This window comes from Micropterus dolomieu, linkage group LG10 (assembly GCF_021292245.1).
Source record: "Micropterus dolomieu isolate WLL.071019.BEF.003 ecotype Adirondacks linkage group LG10, ASM2129224v1, whole genome shotgun sequence".
Classification (NCBI taxonomy): Eukaryota; Metazoa; Chordata; class Actinopteri; order Centrarchiformes; family Centrarchidae; genus Micropterus; species Micropterus dolomieu.
In genome coordinates, this window is record NC_060159.1 from 23634395 (window position 1) to 23654520 (window position 20126).

A 20126-nucleotide genomic window follows, 5' to 3' on the forward strand; every position below is an offset into this window, starting at 1 on the left:
AAAATATTGTCACAATTGTGCAGAGCACAAAGTGACACCTTCACAATGCTTGTTTTGTCATTCTAAACCTGAAAAATATTAATGATACATTAATGAATCATAGGAAAATCAGAAGATCTTCACATTTGGGAAGCTGGAACCATGAAAAATGACTTAGACGATTATCAAAATAGTTGACAATTGAATTTATGTCGATCAACTAGTGTACTAGTTGTACTTGTATTAACCGTTGAATAAAATATAGTGAAGTAAAAAGTACAATATTTCCCTATAGGATGTAGTGGAGTAGAAGTAGAAAGTGTCATGGTGTCAAGTAAAGTACAAATACCTCAAATTTGTACTTAAGTGTACTTGAGTAAATATAGTTACTGTCCAGCACTTCCTAGAACCCCCTAATATATAGTAAAACAAGACTCATGGTATACAACATGCTAAATTAATTTGTAATGAATACAAACACCACAATAAAGATGCATCTAAAGTAAATATTTTAAAGTGAAAATGTTGTGAAAATGATAGATTGTTTTGAATCGTCTGGTGTAGTGCTGAAACGTTTAGTCATTTAAATGATTAGTGGATCCACAGAAGATTAATTGGCAACAAGTTTTGTTTAAATCGTTCATTAAGCAAAACTGCCAAACATGATCTACTTCCAGAAGCTTACTTGTGACAAATGTTTATATTTTTTATTTTTTTTAAGGCTGTTGGTCTTACAAAACAAATAATTCATAATGTGATTTCTTCATAATGTCATCTTTGGCTTTAGGAAATGTAACTGTAATAGGCTCCACTATTTTCTCACATTGTCTCTGTTTCTTTTCCTTTACATAAGCAGGTAAAAGTCTTGTGGAGCTTAAAATTAACTAATTGACTAATATCTGTATCCAGATGCATATACAGGTATTTGAGTTTTAAAAACTAAGTAAAGTGAAAGCAAACTGAACAGTTCTGTCTAAAACCTCTGCTGGTTTTTCATGAATATATAACTTGGTCCAGCTGACTGTGGGAGGCAGGTTGGATGGATAGACAGATGGATGAGGTTTTTTTTCTTCTGTTAATCATTAATAACCTGGATTAGCCCCAGTCTTCTGTAAATATGATGAATGCATCCACGGCTTCACTAGCTGTGCCTCCCCACAGCTCAGCTTTATCAGTCTGAGGTTGCTCTGTCAGGGTTAGATCAGTGCCGCTTTTTCCCACTTTTCTTTAGCTTTAGTTCAGTGGTTGGACCAAAATGCTGGACATGGTGTTAGTTATAGGTTTTTATCTTTTCCTGGACTCGTGTGAAGGTGGGATTGACAGTTTTTAAAGATTGTGTGCAGAGCTGATTCACAGTCTTAAGGACAAATGAGCTGCAGTGGACTGTTTTTCTTTTCACCGCAGGCTGACTTCAGTTTTCTTCTTCTTTGTCTTCGGTTGATTTGTTTATTGCCATTTATTTTTATGTGACTATGCCAATGAAACGCAGCAGTGAGGGTTCAGCCAGGGATGGAGTGTTTCTTATCCACTCTTTAACCAAGACTTTGTGCAGCTCACCAGAAGAAACGCGCACAGACTTTAACGGACAGACACATTTTCATCAGGAGGATGATTCTGGGATTAAATCAGGTAATGGAACAATTATTGTCAATCACTTATGTAAAATTGCTGTTAAGAGCTCAGACTAGTAAGGCTGAAACGTTCCTTTTTTATATTAATATCCTTTATTTGTCTTTTTAGTTTTCATCATCTTTTCTTTTCTTTCAATCTGAGTGTTTTTCTGTAGTTAGATTTTACATCCGCTCAGGTAGAAACATGACACAAATTGACCACATGGTGGTGCTACAACAACAACAACAACAACAGAGTTCACTGAACTGACAGTAAGACCTTTTTCCACAGTGATGGATTAAATGTTTCATCGACACCTTGTTTGCTCCAAAGGCCGTGAACCCTACTCATGGCTGCTTGCAGCTTAATTATTATCAATATTGGGATTAAACACTAGTCTATAACAGACTATAGTCTATTTCCCTGGTCACTGTTTTTACCATCTTTACCTAAAATTACACTTTGTTTGCCCAAACTAATTTTTTCTGTGGCAGTCAGCTTGTCACGGTGAGGACTTTCAGGTGATACTATAATGTCTGGTGGATATATAAGAACTCTTGAAGCATCTTCTCTACACACGAAATTTTACCATGTCAATGATAACCCATGAATGTGTTTGCTGTTTTTAAATGTGTATTAGTAAATGTTTTCTAATTAATTTGGCTTATTAGATAGTTCCTCATTGCTTTGTTATTATTGTTGTTGTTTTTACTGTGGCTATTGTAGCAATTATTTTCTCAGTTTTTATCATCATGACATGACATGAATAGGTTTGTCTCTATTGTCACTGTGGAGAATTTGTTCTAGTTTGCACGGAGAAAAATGGAAACTCTCTGACACGAAAAAGCAATTAAACATTCCCTTTGAACACAAAATGCAGTTACAGAACATGTTTTTTGAAAGGCTGTTAGGGCACTCAGAAAATAATGGCCTGTTATTTGATTCCTTTTAACACTACTCATACAATTTATTGTTTACTGTGCGGGCAGACCAGTGAACACTCAAAGTTAACTGATAAATGAAAGCTCAAATCACTTTCTCAAGGTCAGAAACTAATAATAACGGTATAATAAATAATCCCCTCTTATTTAGATAAATGTGATCTGGGAAGACCAGTATTTGTGTAAAACCTACTAAAACAATAAGTAAGGTCTGGATTCCACTCTAATCTACAGCATGTAATGTATTTCAATAAGTGTTTTACACTAAAAGAGATGTTGGAAAAAGGCAGCATGCAAATTTGTGCTGGCAGTCTTTTGTCAAAAACAAGCACGTTGAATAAATTTTTTAGGCAAAATGCACCCGTCTCTCTTATGAATGATTTGGTGTATTTGTCTGCATGTTTTCTCAGAAGCAGAGGACAGTAATGAGACGCCGTCCTCTGAGGAAGATCAGGACCTGGTGGACCCAGACCTGACCATTAAACATAGCATTACGTCTTCCAGGAAGACCATCAGTCAGATCATCAAGGACAAGAAGAAACAGACACAACTCACTCTGCAGTGGTAAGAGCACCACGAGCAGCATAAGCATACGTATAGGTGTCTGAGGTCATGAACATACGGTAAATCCAAAGCTATTTGCTAGCGATGTTTTGCATCACAGAAACCTTCCTTCCTACAAGATGCCAGTGGTAGAAGAAATATTCATATCTTTTACGTAAGTAAAAGTACTAATAACACACTGTGAGAATAATGTAAGTAAAAGTATTGCATTCAAAACCTTGATTACGATGAATTAAATGTTATCAGTCAGCAGTCTGAGTTAATAAGAGGAACTGCTGTGTGTCATTATAAAATAAATACTCACAAGCCAAAACTTCAGACAAAACCTGCATCTCAGTAGTTTTTAAGACTCCACAAAGATTCTTCTTTGTAGTTGTAAACAAAATGATTTTGTGGTCTGCAAAGTAAAGGATTTTTAACTTTTAAGTAGCTTCTTCTTATTCATAAACCAAACAAAAACAACAACCAGATGCAACTTCTTTCTGGTCTTTTTGACTTTTAACCAATTTTGCAACTAAATGATTCATTTATTATTTATTTTCAGTATATCCAAGTCCAATTTGCTATATTTCCTTCATGTTTTTTCCTCTAAAAATATAAAAATATTAGTATTTACATTTACTATATCATCTGTATTTTCTCTCTCATGTGTCTCAACAGGCTGGAGGAGAATTATATAGTGTGTGAAGGAGTGTGTCTACCTCGATGTATCCTCTATTCTCACTACCTGGACTTCTGCAGGAAAGAGAAACTAGAGCCGGCCTGTGCTGCTACATTTGGAAAGGTGCGTGTGTGTGAGAGTGTTTGCCTAGAAAGCATTGTCATTGTCCAAAATGTATTTTATAAAAATCAAAAACAGTTATCCATCTGCAGACATTTTGTGTTATTTTAGTTCTCACAGATTAAATAAGTAATCATTTATTTATTTTTCTCTTCTTGCCCTGTTAAGGGTACAGTGCTGTGTTGAATGAACAGTTTGGTGTCTTTGTTGTTATTAGTATGGCATTTTTATTTAAGGTTGTCTTAAAAATGTCCCACAAACTCTATACTTCAGCTTTCCAACAGCTTAAAACTGTATTATTAACAATACAGTTATAAACATGACATGCCATGCATTATGAGAGTTCTGTAAATATAGATTCCACAATGAAATTATTATCACATGGATAACGGCGCTCATATTGATCTAACCAGAACTTTTTAACCTCCTTTTCTCATTAGACGATTCGACAGAAGTTTCCTCTTCTAACAACAAGACGACTAGGCACCAGAGGACACTCCAAGTAACTTTCAGTCTTATCATATCATGTCACCTGGAGCTCCAAAAGTTATTGCACTTTATGATTATAATTTCACATTATGATTTTGACATTACACAGATATCATTACTATGGGATTGGCATCAAAGAGAGCAGCGCTTACTATCACTCTGTGTATTCTGGAAAAGGTTTGACCAGGTAACAAAACATTGAAAATGATTTAGTCCATTCTCCTACTCATACTACTGTTGATCAGCATGTGACATTGTCTTGTTTGTATGTCTAACATCAATGCACTGTAGGGTTTTTGGTTTGTCTCAGTCTTTTCAGATAGCACTTTGATGTTTTGTTTCTTAAATTTTCTGTTGATGCTTGACTACTAATTTTAAATACTCCTTTCTCCTATTGTTGTCCATCTGGAATACATTTTGAAATTTGTTGCACAAATTAAACTAAACCATAAATGTATAACTTATACATCAATATTTATTAATATGAAGATTATGAATGTTATTACTTTCTCTAAAAAGGTGACAAATTGTGTATTGTTATCAGATTGTCAAATAATGTTTTAGAGCTGTGTTCTCTGTTTTCTTTGCTTTTAAAGATACCAATGTCGAAAACAGGATGTGTTTATATTTTAAAGTCCCTGTTGATCCAACATTTGACATTATCTAAGATCAAACCTGTTTCTCCTTGATCATAGATTTTCAGGAAGCAAGCTCAAGAACGAGGTAAGTGAAAATGGTAATTCTTACTTAAAGAGTAAATTAAAGTTGCTGCTCTGGTTGAAAGTTTGTTTTGAGGTGTCTAAGGGAAAACAGGCATAGTCGTATAGATTGTGATGGAGGAAATGTATTGTGTTGACCTCCCCAAAGTGCAGATTTGTTAAAAAAATATTTACAAGTTCAGCAATTACTTTAATGCTGTTTGGATCGTAGAAGCCCGCAAACACACAGAGAGGTGAGTAGACCACACCCTGCATCACTAACAGTGGTTGGGTGTGGTCAGAAATATGTTCTGCACACTTGTATTGTTGTGTTAAATCAGTCTTTAGAAATAATCAATAGTGTCAAGATCAACTAAAGGGAAAAGTTTCTGACATTGTTTTATTTTTTAGGGAGGTTTTACCAGGAAATACTCTTTGAGCTCTAAAACTGGAACTTTGCTCCCAGACTTCCCCAACGCTCAGCATCTTCTGCTGCAGGGAAATATCTCCAGAGAAAAGGTTAGTACTAAATATTGATTACATTTGACATATCACTATATGGTATATTCTGTATTTACTGTATGAACACTTAACAATATTACATTGACAGTAGATGTTTAATGGGGTGGCTGGCTGTAACTGGTTTCGTTATTAATTTCACCGTCCCTTTTGCAGGTGGACACTCTGATCATGATGTATAAAACACACTGCCAGTGCATCCTGGACAATGCTATTAATGTCAACTTTGAGGAGGTGATGATTACTGTCACATGAGAGCATTTTATTGTTATTTTACCACTGAAGAGAATAAAACCAGCAAACCAGTTTACCATCCACTCCAACTGATAAAACTCTTCAAATATTTTGTTTCAGATCCAGAATTTTCTGCTCCATTTCTGGCAGGGAATGCCCGACCACCTGCTGCCGCTGCTGGAAAGCCCTGTTATAGTCGACATCTTCTGTGTCTGTGACTCCATTCTCTATAAGGTTGTTATGAAACACTTTGATCATTTCCAGAGAATAACAGCAGCAGGAGTGTGCAGGTCCAAAAGTGTCTCAAACTTTGAAAGTTTTTTAGCAGTAACTGGGTGTCTTTTGGTCATAATATGGGAAGTTTGTTTTAACATCAGTAAAACGATTTCCTTTACAACTAGTATTTTACTGTAAGTGCAAGTGACCATGCATTCTTAAATTTTTAAGAGAATGCAGCTCACTGTATTTAGTTCACTGTAAAACAAAACAAGTGTTGGCCAGCAGGCTGCCCTAGAAGTTAGAGACACTTTCTTGTAAGTATAAGGGTGCATGTTCAGTTCCCAACCTCCCTCAGCCAAGTACCTTGTGAGCCAAAAAAATAATTCCAACCATCACCAGGATAACTAATTTTAAAATCATATCCATGATGATAATGATAATTCATTTTTTACATGGATAAACGTTGAATGAAGACAGATCCTGCTCTTCTCTCTGACTTGATTGGTAACCAGCTGGATTAGCAGTGTATACTCTGGTTTACTAATGTGCTACTTATTTCCTCAGGTTTTAACAGATGTTCTGATTCCTGCTACAATGCAGGAGATGCCTGAAAGGTTTGTTACTTCAACTTCACTTAATGTGTTATTGTCAAAGTAGTTGTGTGGTGAAACAAAACCTTTGCTGAGAAATTCTGAGGTTCTTTGTGACACCTTTGGAATTCACTTCACTTCTGCGGTTATTTAGAACTATAATGATATAAAAACAGGTAAAAGCTGCCGCAGATCTTCACATTGAATGTTGAGGATTGAGAGGAGATCTGTATAAATGTTGTTCATCAGTCTGTTGGCAGATATCCGCAACTTTGCCAAACACTGGGAGCACTGGCTAGCCTCCTCCCTGGAGAACCTCCCAGAATGCCTTGCAGCCAAGAAACTCCCCATAGCACGGCATTTTGTTTCCTCCCTGAAGAGACAGACCTCGTTCTTACACCTGGCACAGGTACACCATGTACAATGCCAAAGAACAGAATACATTACGGGGGTACATACATCAGGGGTTTTCAAAGTGTGAGGCGGGCCTCCCCAGTGAGGCTCCAAACAGTTTCAGGGGAGGCTCAGTGAATGGAAATGAAACTATATTACATTACTTATTGCATTACATTATCAAAAGGAGATCACATAGAATAGCCTACATGTGTGAGCGTTCAGAGATACAGTAGTTTTGGGGAATTCAGATTCAGAAACTAATAAATACCTTAGGACAGACCTTTTCTTAAAACAATCTGGTGTAGTCAGAAGTTATGTTGAACAGAAATATGAGGCTATCTTGGCTCAAATGTTGAGTGTCTATGGGATCAAATAATATAATCATGATCCCATAGGCATCCAGGAATTGAGAACAACTAACCAAGTAAACTCAAGATGTGGTGGGGTGGGGGGGCGTTTCACAAGCTTTGTCTGAGGGGAGGCCCGCAGTCAGACTTTGAAAACCCCTGCATTACATTAGATTAGAGTATACTGTAATGTCCCAAAATAAACATGATTTCTGTACTGACTTGAAATCATCGTCCCAATGTTTTCCAGATAGCCCGTCCGGCGCTGTTTGACCAGGCTATAGTGACCAGCATGGTGTTGGATATCGACAACGTGGATCTTAGCAGCATCAGCTCACAGCCTCTGCTCAGCATAAGCACTACTGGAGACCAGGACCCAGACATCTACTCTGAGTGTAAGACAGAAACTGACCATGTAGCTCATGTTTTTTCAAGTCAACTTGAAATTGAAATGAAATGAAAATGTACAATTTTACTTGATTAATCATAACTAAGGTTAAAAGTTATTATATTAGATTTTTAATAAAAGGTGATTGTTTTCTTTCAATTGTTCCAGATGACTCCATCACCGTCTTTCAGGAGCTGAAGGAGCTGCTGAGAAAGAACGCCACAGTGGAGTCCTTCATCGAGTGGTTGGACTCTGTGGTGGAGCATAAAGTCATCAAGGTAACAGCTTTTCACCTGACATTGTGTGAACTATTATTTTTGTGGACTCACTACATGCTTCTGCAAAATGTCCTGTTTTGCAACCAAGCAGTTTTTCTTCCTCTATGTCGTTGTCTCTGAACAGCCTGGTAAGCAGAGCGGTCGATCACTGAAGAAGCGAGCTCAGGATTTTCTCCTGAGGTGGAGTTTCTTTGGTGCCAGAGTCATGCACAACCTCACGCTTAACAATGCCTCCAGCTTTGGTAAGAAAATTTTAAAATATCTGATGCGTTTATTTATGACAAAGAGAGAAAGGGCATTTTAAAAACACTGCCAGTTTTGTTTTACGTTTACTTATTCTGGTACAGAGATGCTCTCACACCATGACTACACTCCCACAGTTATATACATTCACACCATGAAGTTGCCCAGTACAATCCCAGTCTGACCACTTAGCAGCTACACTGAAGCAGATGGGCCTTGCTCAAGGCCAACACAGTGGGAGAGGCAAGTGATGCTTTCAGTCAGTTTGGGCGTTCAGCAGCTCCTGGGATTGAAGTGGTAAATCTTCAATGGATTTTAAGACGCATCCAATACAATTATGCCCCTACTAGACAAACTATGTGTGATTTCTAAAATGAAAAGAGGTGAAGTCCTTGTAGGAAACACATTTCATATTTGATGAACTATATAATTAGAGAATTATTTTCTATTTGTTTTTTAAATGCAAAGTTTTTTAGTCCTTACTTGCTTAATTTGACTTAGGGTGACCAAACCTTTGCATGCAGGGCTGTAACTACGACTGGACTGTAACTAAATACATTTACTTAAGTACTGTTCTTAAGAATAAATCTAAGGTATTTGTACTTTACTTGAGTTTTTCCATGTCATTTCACTTCTACTAGTTACTTTTTCAAGACTTTTCATACAAAACATATGATGAGAATATAATTGTTATAGATTAAACTAACCAACAGAAATGTTGTTACATTAGGCCATAGCACTCAATTTTAGTCAGAGTCTCGTTATTTCTTGAGAAGTTTATAGAAATTGGAAATAAATATAGATTATTTAGTACTTTCAAAGTATGGACAGTGCTCCAAGACAGTTATTTGTGTTTAAGTAGTTGTGTTGAGTTTATAAAGAGTCACTGATTTTCACAAAAATGTACATGAATGATGCAACTACATATACACACATATTTAATTTTTCTTCTTCAGATTAATTTACTATTACATATCAGTTCCTTTCTAGGGAATTACAGGAAGTAAAATAAAATGTTACAGATTTACATCTCATTTACATCATATTTACAGTGTGGTACTACTACTTTTATTTAAGTAAATATATGAATACTTCCTCCACCGCTAATCTAAAACTTAAATTAATGTTTACCGCATTCCTTAACAGAATGTAATAAAGCTTCTGTAAACCAACATGACCATCACTGAGAAGACTGATCAGACACTTTCTTTGTATTTCAGCTTGTACGTCATCAGGTCAGATTTGGTGGAATCTGCTGAATTGCAGAGAGATTTCTTTACAGCACAATATATATATAAAAAAGGTGTTTTTCACTCAGAACTAAAACTAATAAATCATGACTATAATGATCACTTTTAACTCAACAGATACCAGACTGGCGACAAGAAACAAGTACGGTCTAACTGGTACTAACTAACTGATTACTCCACAGTTAATCAGGCGATATGAAAACACAATTTATAAAAGCTACATACTGAGACTGAAAATTATTAACTGTCACTCAGCTAATTCCTTTTGTTCTCCTTTCTTCTCCATCATTTAGTCTACACACACACACATGCACGCACACACGCACACGCGCACACACACACACACACACACACACACACACACACACACAAGCCTAATACAAGCCAGCTTGGAGCAGATTGCTACAATAGCGCCATAAATTGTAATGGCCAGACTCGCCTTGATTAAACAAAGTCTTATCTGCGGGTCGCGTGCTCTCTGTTCAAACACATGCACACAGAGTACGTGTGCGTGAATAAACACTAACCAGTTGGTGGCTCGCTCTCTGAAGTCCCATTGAAGCTCAAACACACACAGAAGGTTTTAAATCTGTGACCCTGCAGGTCAAACAAAGATCAGCCTGATCCCTAAAGGTTAAACAGCAGATAAAGAGGAAGAAAGAGTGAGCTCGGCTGGAATCAGGTCGTCAGATGTCTCTGGAAATCATCTATTTTTCTCATTTGTATTTTTGACAATGACAGGTTCCTTCCATCTGATCAGGATGCTGTTAGACGAATACATCCTGTTGGCTTTGGAAACTCAGTTCAACAACGACAAGGAGCAGGACCTGCAGAACCTGCTGGACAAATATATGAAAAATGCAGGTATCTAAACCAAAACCGACACTCACACGGAGAAGTTGAGCCCCTGGCGTACATGAACTCGACATCTACAGCTGGTTTACAGTCTGTTATAATGTGATTTACAAAAAGGCAAAGAACCAAGAGAATGCATATGTCAGATAAATGAATGAGTTAAATGAACTATAAATAAAATAGGATCTTACAATACAATAAACTATAATTGTTAGGAATAGAAATTCTTCTTCTTCATCATCATGGTAAGAGTATCAGAACTAGTAAATGTTATACCACACATTTAGCAGATTTCTTTTGGGAAATAGCAAATACCATAGTTATTGGAAAAGCACAGAGACAATTCAGAATGTGTTACATAAGGCATAAAAAACAATGAAACAGCATTTAAAAACACAGTGGAAAGGGAAATTAATTCAATTATAGTAAATAAAAGGTCATAAAAAAGATAAAAATAATACGCAATACCACAAGTTATACACTTTCTGTGCATTTACCGTGCATTAATAGCACCAAATTTAGGAAAGGAAATAAAAGTGTAGTTGGTAAGAAAAGTACAAGACAACAAATTTATAGTAAAAAGTTGCTAATGTTGGGGCTGATTGTGATTGAAATGATCCACCTTACCTAATGTGAATGAATGATTGTTTTAGTTTAATCATTATCATCGTTACATCCCCACAAACAATATAATAGGTCCTGCAACGATAATCAACATTACTGTATGGCTCAAATGTGTTTCACCAGATGTTGTTGTGAATGACGTGATGTTTCTATTCACACTTTCAGATGCAAGTAAAGCAGCGTTCATGGCCTCTCCCAGTTCCTGCTTCCTAGCTAATCGCAACAAGGCCAGTGCAGCCGTTGACCAATCTGTGAAGAATGAGTCTCTGAGAGAACACGCCTACATGTCTTTGTCTACCAATCAGCAGCAAAGTCTGGAAACAAGCGCCATCATCTACCAGGGGACAGAGACGGCTGGGTTCACAGTTCCAGGTAAAAAACAAAAAACAAAAATAATGCATGATTTTACACTTATTGAGGCATAAAGAACACTGTGAAATTACATTTCTTCATTTACACTTGAAAAAATATTCTGCTTGGCATTTCCCATTGTTGACATTGTGATAAAAGTGTCAGCTAACTGAATAAATGTAACTTCAACTTCTAAAGTCTGGCGTGTCATTCTGCGCTGAGCAGTACAAACAGACTGAGCATAGCGGTTGCCAGGAGGATGGGGCTGCTTGCAAATTATCATAATATAAAAAAGTTTTTGAAACCGGAGCATTCACAATAGGGGGAATCTGGCTCACAGGGATTTCTTTTAAATACCTCTTTATTTTATGCTTTGGCCACGTCTAACACTATGGGTCACCTTTAACATTTTGGCTGCTTGGGGGCAGCAAAACAATCTTTGAACACAGCTCTCCACCAACTCCTGAGGGAAATATCTGGCTCTTTAGCTGCTTAATGCTCCATTATGTTCACCAGCTTGTCTCTAAATGTGTCTGTCTGTACATTACCTGCTCATCATCAAACGGCAGTTGGTTTTAAAGCTTTTTTACAGCTTTTTTACTGCTTTTTTACTGCTAAACTCAGCAAATAAAGAAAGATCCTCTCACTTTCAACTTCTTTTACTTTCAGCAAACTCAACATGTTTAAATACTTGTATGATCATAAAATGATTCAACAAGTATGACATAAACTGAATTAAGTTTCACAGACATGTGACTACCAGAAATTGAAAAATGTGTCCCTGAACAAAGGGAGGTCAAAATCAAAAGTAACAGTCAGTATCTGGAGGGAGGAGGATATCTTCCCTCACAGCATTAGTCCAGCCATCACCCCTGGTGGGTCAAAACCGCGTCAGTCAAGAGCACTTTTTGCCAGTCCTGTCTCGTCCAGTGAAGGTGGGTTTGCCAGTGATGTCTGTTATGGACCTGCCTTACATCAGGCCTACAGTCCAGCCTCTCTCAGCCTATTGCGGACAGTCTGAGCACTGATGGAGGGATTGTGCGCTCCTGTTGTAACTCAGACAGTTGTTGTTGCCATCCTGTCCCTGTCCCGCATTGGTGATGTTCTGACGTACTAATCCTGTGCACGTGCTGTTACACATGATCTGCCACTGCGAGGGCGATCAGCTGTCTTTCCCATCTCCCTGTAGCGCGCTGTCTATCTCAAAGTACCGACATTGCAATTTATTGCCCTGGCCACATTTGCAGTCCTCATGCCTTCTTGCAGCATGTCTAAGGAACGATCATGTAGATGAGCAGGGACCCTGGGCATCTTTCTTTTGGCATTTTTCAGACTCAGTAGAGAAGTCTCTTTAGTGTTTTTTTCAGTTTTTATAACTGTAACCTTAATTGGCTACCAATCAGTGTTTTAATGACTGTTCCACAGGTGCATGTTCATTGATTGTTTTTGGTTAATTGAAGCATGGATATAAGCAAGCATGAGAAACATTGTTTACAACCTTTACAATAAAGTTCTGTAAAGTTATTTGGATGTTTACAGAATTATCTTGTTTCCTGAAAAGGGACATTTCATTTTATGCTGAGTTTATAAACAGAAAAAGGCTAAAATGCTCCACACAGCCGCAGAGTTTGGTGATAATTCTCTGTGGGCACCGTTCACATTACTCATTAGTCATTTTATTTTAACTTTACTTTGTACTTCCTATCGTTGAGTGTTTATTCTATTCCATTGATAAGTGTATTTTCCCTCTTCACACACACAGGTGGTCACATGGACTATTCTCAGGTCAGTGGCCCACTCATGACGCCCCCTATCTCTCCAGCAGCGTTAGTGCACAGAGGCTCCGTCATCAACCAGGGGCCCATGACAGGAAGACCCCTGGCATCTTCTTCTTCTTCCACCACCTGCTCCTCCTCCACTTCCTCCTGCCTGTCTTCTCTCAGTGCCATGACTCAGCCCACCCCCTGCCTTTCATACCCGGAGACCCTGTACCACTGCTTACCTCAGACCAGCACTAGTTACTTCCCTCAAGTCGGCGGTGCCTCAAACTACCAACCTGCCCTGAGGTCAGCTTCATTTAGTACAGTGCATCTACAATGTGTCTTATGCTACTTTACCGACACTTCAGGGCCGTCAATGATATTTTAATTAACAAATGTATAAGATGTGTTTGATCTGTGTTTCAGGCCTCAGATTCAGAGCCAGTGTCTGGCTTCAGTTCAGTCTCAGGCTTCATCACTGGCCTACCATCTCTCTCGGTACCCCTCCTTCAACGACCAACACCTGACTAAAGATGTATTCTACAGTAATCATCATCACTCATCCAACAGCACCAACTGCTCCTTAACACCTTACGGCTCGGCAGTCCGACCCACATCCAGCTACAGTTCAGGCTCAGATCCAGTTCAGGCTGAACAGGGACTGGACGATCAGACAGCAGCTCAGATTCTGGACTCAGCAGAGGGGTTTGGCTTTGTGGGGGCTGGACTGAACCCCAACGTCGCTGGGTGTCAGGGACAGTATTCTGCTGCAGGACACAGCGGTAAGGACAACTCAGACTGTGGCATTAATGTGGAAATTAAACTTTGCAGGATTATCTGGTGGGTCCCACAGAAGTTCAACTCTTCTTCATTACAGGGGAATAAATGATGCACAGTTTACTTAGTGTAAGTCTTGTGTGGCCTCAATGCAGTGACTGCAGAAGCAGATACTGAATATGTACTCTATGTGATGTTTTTCAATGGATTGGAAACACATTTTATTTTAAAGTAACTTAAATGGACATAAATGGGAATCTATAAGAAGTGAGTGTTGTTAATCGAAATATACATAATTTTTATTTGCCTAAATAACATTGCAACCTCAAGTTGAGCTTCGTAGCTGTTTGTGGCTAAAACTGTGTTCTTGTTGTGTTGCAGCAATGCAACTAGCCAGTCATGTCGCTTAAACGGATTCATTTATTTCATATAACGTAATACACATCATTTCCTGTGACTATTTTTTCCTGAGAAAGACCTGAAGAGGTGTTTAGAGCAGCATATTAAAAAATCTTTTAATGATCTTTTATGATGGACAAATAACAATTGTTGTTGTTGTGCAGCCAAAAGGAAGATAAACCCACATTTATTCATAAAGCAATGTTGCAGAATTACTGTTAACTGTGTTTGTGCTATATTTAACCAAACGAACGCACACGGTCACTGCCAAACATACTCAGAGACCAGACTCTATGTCAGTGATTCCCAACCTTGGCTTATGTTTTCTCCCAGCACTCTTCACCTATAATTTAATAATATTTTTTTTTGCTTGTGACCTAAAAGGAAGCAGTGTGTACAGGTTACAACCTTAGTATGAACATGAGTTGTGAAAAAAAATGTCTTCTCTGATTGTTTCACTTGAAGGCTTTTTAGAGACATACACAGGTGAAAGAAACAGTATTAAAAAATTAATTTTGTAAAACAGACTTTAATCTATATATTTTTTTATATGGATTGAGATATAGGAACTCAATGCCAAACTTTCCTTTCCAGGTTACTACAGCAACAGCAGTTACCTGGACAGCCAGCGCATGACATCACTGGTCGACCAGCACGTGTCTGTCATCAGCACCGTTGGCAGTCTGCGGCCGTTCCCTTCAACGTATTCAGAAGTCCACGATCCGCTCAACATCCTGGACGAACCCGGAAGGAAAACAACAGGAACGTATTTCACTGAGGCCGAAACTGGAGCAGGTGAGCTGTAAAATATTCAGCGCTGACAGGGTTTGGGGTGTGAAGACAAAACATTTAAGAGTTTCTTCTGTTAGTAACATTTTGTTTTGTTAAAAGGAACTCTTTAACAGTCTTAAGTTAGTTCATCTGATTGAAATCGCAGCAACAAAGAAATCTGCACCAGAGCCAGAATTATGGTGATTGATTAAATCTTTAAGTCATATTTCAACAAAAGGTAGGTGTTTAGGGTTGTTGTAGCTTCACACAGCCAGACCACACCTGAGAAATCCTAGAAACAAAATCCATCCATCCATCCATCCATCATTGCTTAGCAACTTTTCTGTTCTGGTTCACTCTCCCAGCTCTCATAGCATCGGCAGGCAGCTGTTTCTAGTGAATAACTTCTAAAACCCCACCGTACACTACCCGCTCAGCAACAAACAGCTGACAGACACAGTTAGTGACTAATTGGTGAACATAGTGGAGCATTTAGCAGCTAAAGAGTCAGATATTTCCCTCAGGAGTTGGACAGCGCTAAAAGAGAGTGAATATTGTTTGTTACAAAATTCATTATATCAACTTAAAGGTGATAATGTACCAGTGTTGTGTTTACAGTGTTTCCACTGCTCCCAAAACAACTCTGAAAAAGTAACAAATCCATAAGGAGGACCATAATTTGAAATTTCGTCATGAATTGTTTCAAAGTAATTAAATATTTTACATTTCTGTGGTTTCCTCCTCAGATCATTCCCTCCCCTCGTCAGGATCTGCTCCTTGCATGTTTGGAGTTCCCTCTCCGTACACCTCACAGAACGCTTTGCTCTCTCAGCAGCGCGTGCCGTCGTCTTCAGAGGTACAGAACCTGGTGTCCTCGCTGCCTCCCATAAATACTGTCTTCATGGGGGCAGGAGGAGTGCAATGACGCAGAAAACACAAACTCCTACTGAAGAACTGTACTGATGTTTGGAGTTCCCATCAGAGCAGCACAGATCCAGAATGTATGTATGTATGCACTAATGTGGACTACGAGGTTATTGAAAAATTGAGTGCAGTGGAGTGAGTGAGGCGACATATGATGATTACACCCAGCAACATTCAAACCAGAGCATCCAAACTATAAGGTACAGCATGAAGCTTAGCTAAGGAAGCCAGGAAAAAAGATATATATAAAAAAGACTGTACATGACACCTGCAAATTGTTTTATTCCCTACTGTATTATAAACCAGATAGAGAGGAGCAAAAGGAAGATATTTATTTGTATAAAATGTGGATTATTAAAACAGTCAGTTGTTAATTTTTCGAGTTTGGAAATAATCACAAACAATTCTTTTGTTCCTAAATGATGCCTGAGGGCTTCCATGTCATCTGTGTTCAAATTGTTGTAAATAAATCTTCAGTCACAATTGTGTTGCGTTCACTGACAAGCAGTCCAACAGCACTGCTATTTACAGCTGCTCTGCAGAGACAAATATTTATTAGGTGAGTTATCAGGTGATATAAAGGCTAGACTGTTCATTCAGTAATTGCTGCTACAAGATGCAGGCATCATCAAACAGTGTTTGAAAATTGCCAGCATGCAAATTGCCCCAAATATTTACAGTAGGATTGACGCATGGCCATAGACTGTATAAAAGAAATGGAGCCATCATGACGTCACCTATTGCTTGTGGACCACCGTTTAAAGCCTCAAGTTTGCCATTTTGGTTAGCCCCATGAATCCATAATTCATGTTATCTGTGATATTAATTGGGATGCTATATTTTGCTAGTGAAAAACAGGCTTAAAACAAAATGTTCTTAACAGAAAGTGTCTTTTAGTGCAACTGAACACTGAAAAGACATTTTTAGGAGACCAAATTAACTTTCATGAACTGGAAACATACTGTGAAAGGGTCAAAGTTCTTAGACAAAAACACTGACAGCACCCGAAAAACAAGCTCACGGATAGTTAAATGTAGCGCAGTGGAAAGGATTCCCCTATCCGGATTGACAGTTCGCTGTGGTAGCAACTTGTCAATCACAATGTAGCTGATGGGGCTAAAGCATAGCCTGCTTTATCGTCTATTTTCCTCTAAATGGAACCATAATTTACCAAATTAACATCATGCTGTGTTTAAGAAGACTTAAAACTAGGAACTGAGACCATGAACTTATTAGGAAAGTGTTTACTGAGGTAATAAATCAAGTTAGAAGTAGGGTAATTTTCTTATAGACTCCTATGCAATCTGACTTCTTTTTGCAACCAGTGGAGTCGCCCCCTGCTGGCCATTAGAGAGAATACAGGTTTAGGCACTTCAACATTGGCTTCAATTCAGATCCTGAGGTTTCCGCTTGCTTATTATTAGAAGTTAAGGGATAAGAGAATGAACAGCTTCTAGACTGTGGAGGCTGTGACTCCTCATTTGGTTTTGGTTAAAGCCGGGCTTTAAGTCAGTTAATGCTGAACAAATTAGTTAATCAGTCACTTAGTCAATAAACAGAAATTTTATATCAAGCAAAAATGCAAAACATTCGCCTGTGAGGATTTGCTGGTTTTCTATTTTATGTCATGTCAAAACATGTTTAAAGCTGACATTTTATAAACTAACCAATTAACTGAAACATTAATCCACATATTAATTAAAAATGAAAATAATTAGCCCTAATGTTTTGTGTCAATCCCGGTGTTTTGCAGCCAAATGCTAACATCAGCCTGCTAACATGTTTACAGTGACAATGCTCACATGTTTCCCAACACAAAGTACAGCTGAAGGGAATGTCATTAGTTTTGCAGATATTTAGTCAAAAACCAGAGAAATCTTTTCCAGATGTTGGCGATCGATTAAAAGTCAGAAGTTCACCAAAGTGGTTACAAAGGGGAACATGAATGTCTGTCCAAAATGACAATCTAATTATTCCTGTGATGTTTCAAAGTTGTGGACAAAACAACCGAATGACGCTGCCTGTAGTGCGGCTAACAAGGTGAATTAAGTATCTCTAGAAGCTGCTGCAGCACTACTGACAACATGACTTATTACCATGTTGCTTCTAGTTTAATTTATTTGCTTCAACAATAGAGATAAATGAACAGAACAGTTTGTGCTTTTGTCTTCATCCGCAGCAGATTGACTTCCAGTCAATAACAGACCCCAATAGAATCCTTATCTCCCCTGATTCAAAGACCTCGCGTCAAAGCGTTAAACACACGACTCTTTAATGGCTGAACTCCGAGATTACAGGACGGAAGCACAATTGAAGACTGCCGATCAAAGTTAGGAGCTTTTTATTTGTAATTATTTGATTTGTCTGCAGCACAATGGAGGGAAATGTGACTCAGATAACCAAAATGTAACAAGAACCAACACAGAGATGGAGAGAGGGAGGGCTGGTGGTGATGTCTGAGTGTAAGCTGTTAATGTCACACCATGGTGACCTCAGTAAAACTTGTCTCCTCTAGAGTCTGTCGGTACTGGACCAGATGGGACATCATGAAACCACAAGATCAAAGGAGACTGAATCAGGACAGATTGTGTGGTCCGTTTCCACTGACAAAACAGACTCCAGTCAAAACCACAAACCTTTAACCTCTCAGGGATTTAACTTTTCAATTCAATGCAGAAGAAAATCCATTTTTGGGGGGGGGGCTTGACAAAACTCAACTATTTTATGGCATTAAAATAATGCTGATAATGATAATTCATGATAATGATTTTAGACCAATAAACTGTATAAAAAATGCAAATTTAGTATCTTGAATTTTTTTTTTATATGAATTTCAAATACTGCTTTTACTGTCTAACCAGTAGTTTAGTTTATTCTTGTGCGTACCGTAAAGATGGAAAAGCATTTAATAGCATATAACTGACTCCCACTTTCACACTCCTACTTTGCCGTTTACTTTAATGCTTTATTTTACAGGCCCATAATTTCCTAACAATAGGAATAGGAAGTTTCCTGGAAATTTAGGACTAATTATAGAAAAAACATGAACTGTTCAACTGACTAGCTGTACACTGACCCACATGCTCTCTTTCACTAAAATGTATTTGAGCTAAGTAATGTAGTGTAGTTGAGGACTTTTCCCATTATTTTGTACCAAATTACATTATTCTTTTCAGGGAACTTAAGATATTTGAAATGTAACGTTACCCCACATGTTACTGATTACCAGCATGTTTACCAGTTATGTGAATAAATAATAATAAAATAAATAGAATGTTACCTGCTCTTTTGTTTAATATATTGTCTTGTTTAATAGACCATGACCTGTAAAAATAGGTCATTTATTCAAATAAATAAAGACTGTTAACTTTAGCTCATTTTTAGATTGTTTAGACACTACACTGACGTAAAAATGATTAAATATTGCAGTCTGTGTCATGTAATCCCCATGAAATAGGCCATGTTCATTAATTTACAAAAAAAAAAACAGCTAAAACCTCCAATTCAATAGATTTATTTTTACAAATTGTTTTTAATGTAAAGAAAATATAAAAATACAAAATTACAAAATACTATAACTACAAACTTAAATGTTAGGCTAATTATTGAGTCTTTTCAGAAAGAAATAGTTAGTGTTTTCTTGGCTCTTCAGGGAGAAACATCATCGAATCAGATGTGAATAAAACTGACAGGCCACTGCTGAATATTTAGTAAAATCCCAATAAAAACAGATACATATTGGCATGAGTCAGACAGAATGGCAGTGACGTGGCCGCCCCCCCTCCTCCCTTCTTGATTGGTTTTTATACGTTATCTACTCAGGAGGAAAAATCCATTTCAGGTGCTCATGCAGCGGCGCAGGGACAGATGGTGGCATATGTAATGATTACAGAATCCCCATGTTAAAATACTTTAATTACTAAGTCAATAATGGCTGCAACAATTGCCAGACCTTTAGTGTAAAAACAACAGAAGGCCGAAGGCAAACTTTGGGCCAATGTTTAACCAGAACTTTGCATTAGAGCTGATTGAGACAGCGTCCATATGTGAGTCTCTCTCTCTAGTTTTAGAGTCACACAGACTGTAAGGTAATACGGTATAGCTTCCTCATACACAAACTACCTGTTGTATCTGAGAA

The 20126-nt window shown here is 37.9% G+C and overlaps 1 protein-coding gene across 1 annotated transcript; it reads left to right on the top strand.

Moving 5' to 3' along the window:
* The first annotated feature begins 1451 nt into the window (after positions 1-1451).
* rfx6 (regulatory factor X, 6) lies at positions 1452-16471 on the top strand. The gene is made up of 20 exons (XM_046060380.1): positions 1452-1608; positions 2942-3095; positions 3756-3879; positions 4317-4378; positions 4475-4552; positions 5061-5088; positions 5475-5582; positions 5739-5816; positions 5937-6050; positions 6600-6649; positions 6875-7034; positions 7619-7763; positions 7925-8034; positions 8159-8276; positions 10269-10391; positions 11172-11378; positions 13120-13423; positions 13544-13899; positions 14888-15088; positions 15811-16471. Exons 1-20 carry the CDS (start codon positions 1452-1454, stop codon positions 15987-15989), a joined length of 2856 nt encoding a protein of 951 aa, XP_045916336.1. The 3' UTR covers positions 15990-16471.
* The last annotated feature ends 3655 nt before the right edge of the window (positions 16472-20126 follow it).

Excerpts from the sequence above, each read along its gene's own strand:
- rfx6 (XM_046060380.1), top strand. The coding sequence starts at position 1,452 with ATGCCAATGAAACGCAGCAGTGAGGGTTCAGCCAGGGATGGAGTGTTT. Across the intron at positions 5,089-5,474 it reads GAAGCAAGCTCAAGAACGAG|GGAGGTTTTACCAGGAAATA; the intron begins GTAAGTGAAAAT and ends TTTATTTTTTAG. Across the intron at positions 15,089-15,810 it reads TGAGGCCGAAACTGGAGCAG|ATCATTCCCTCCCCTCGTCA; the intron begins GTGAGCTGTAAA and ends TTTCCTCCTCAG.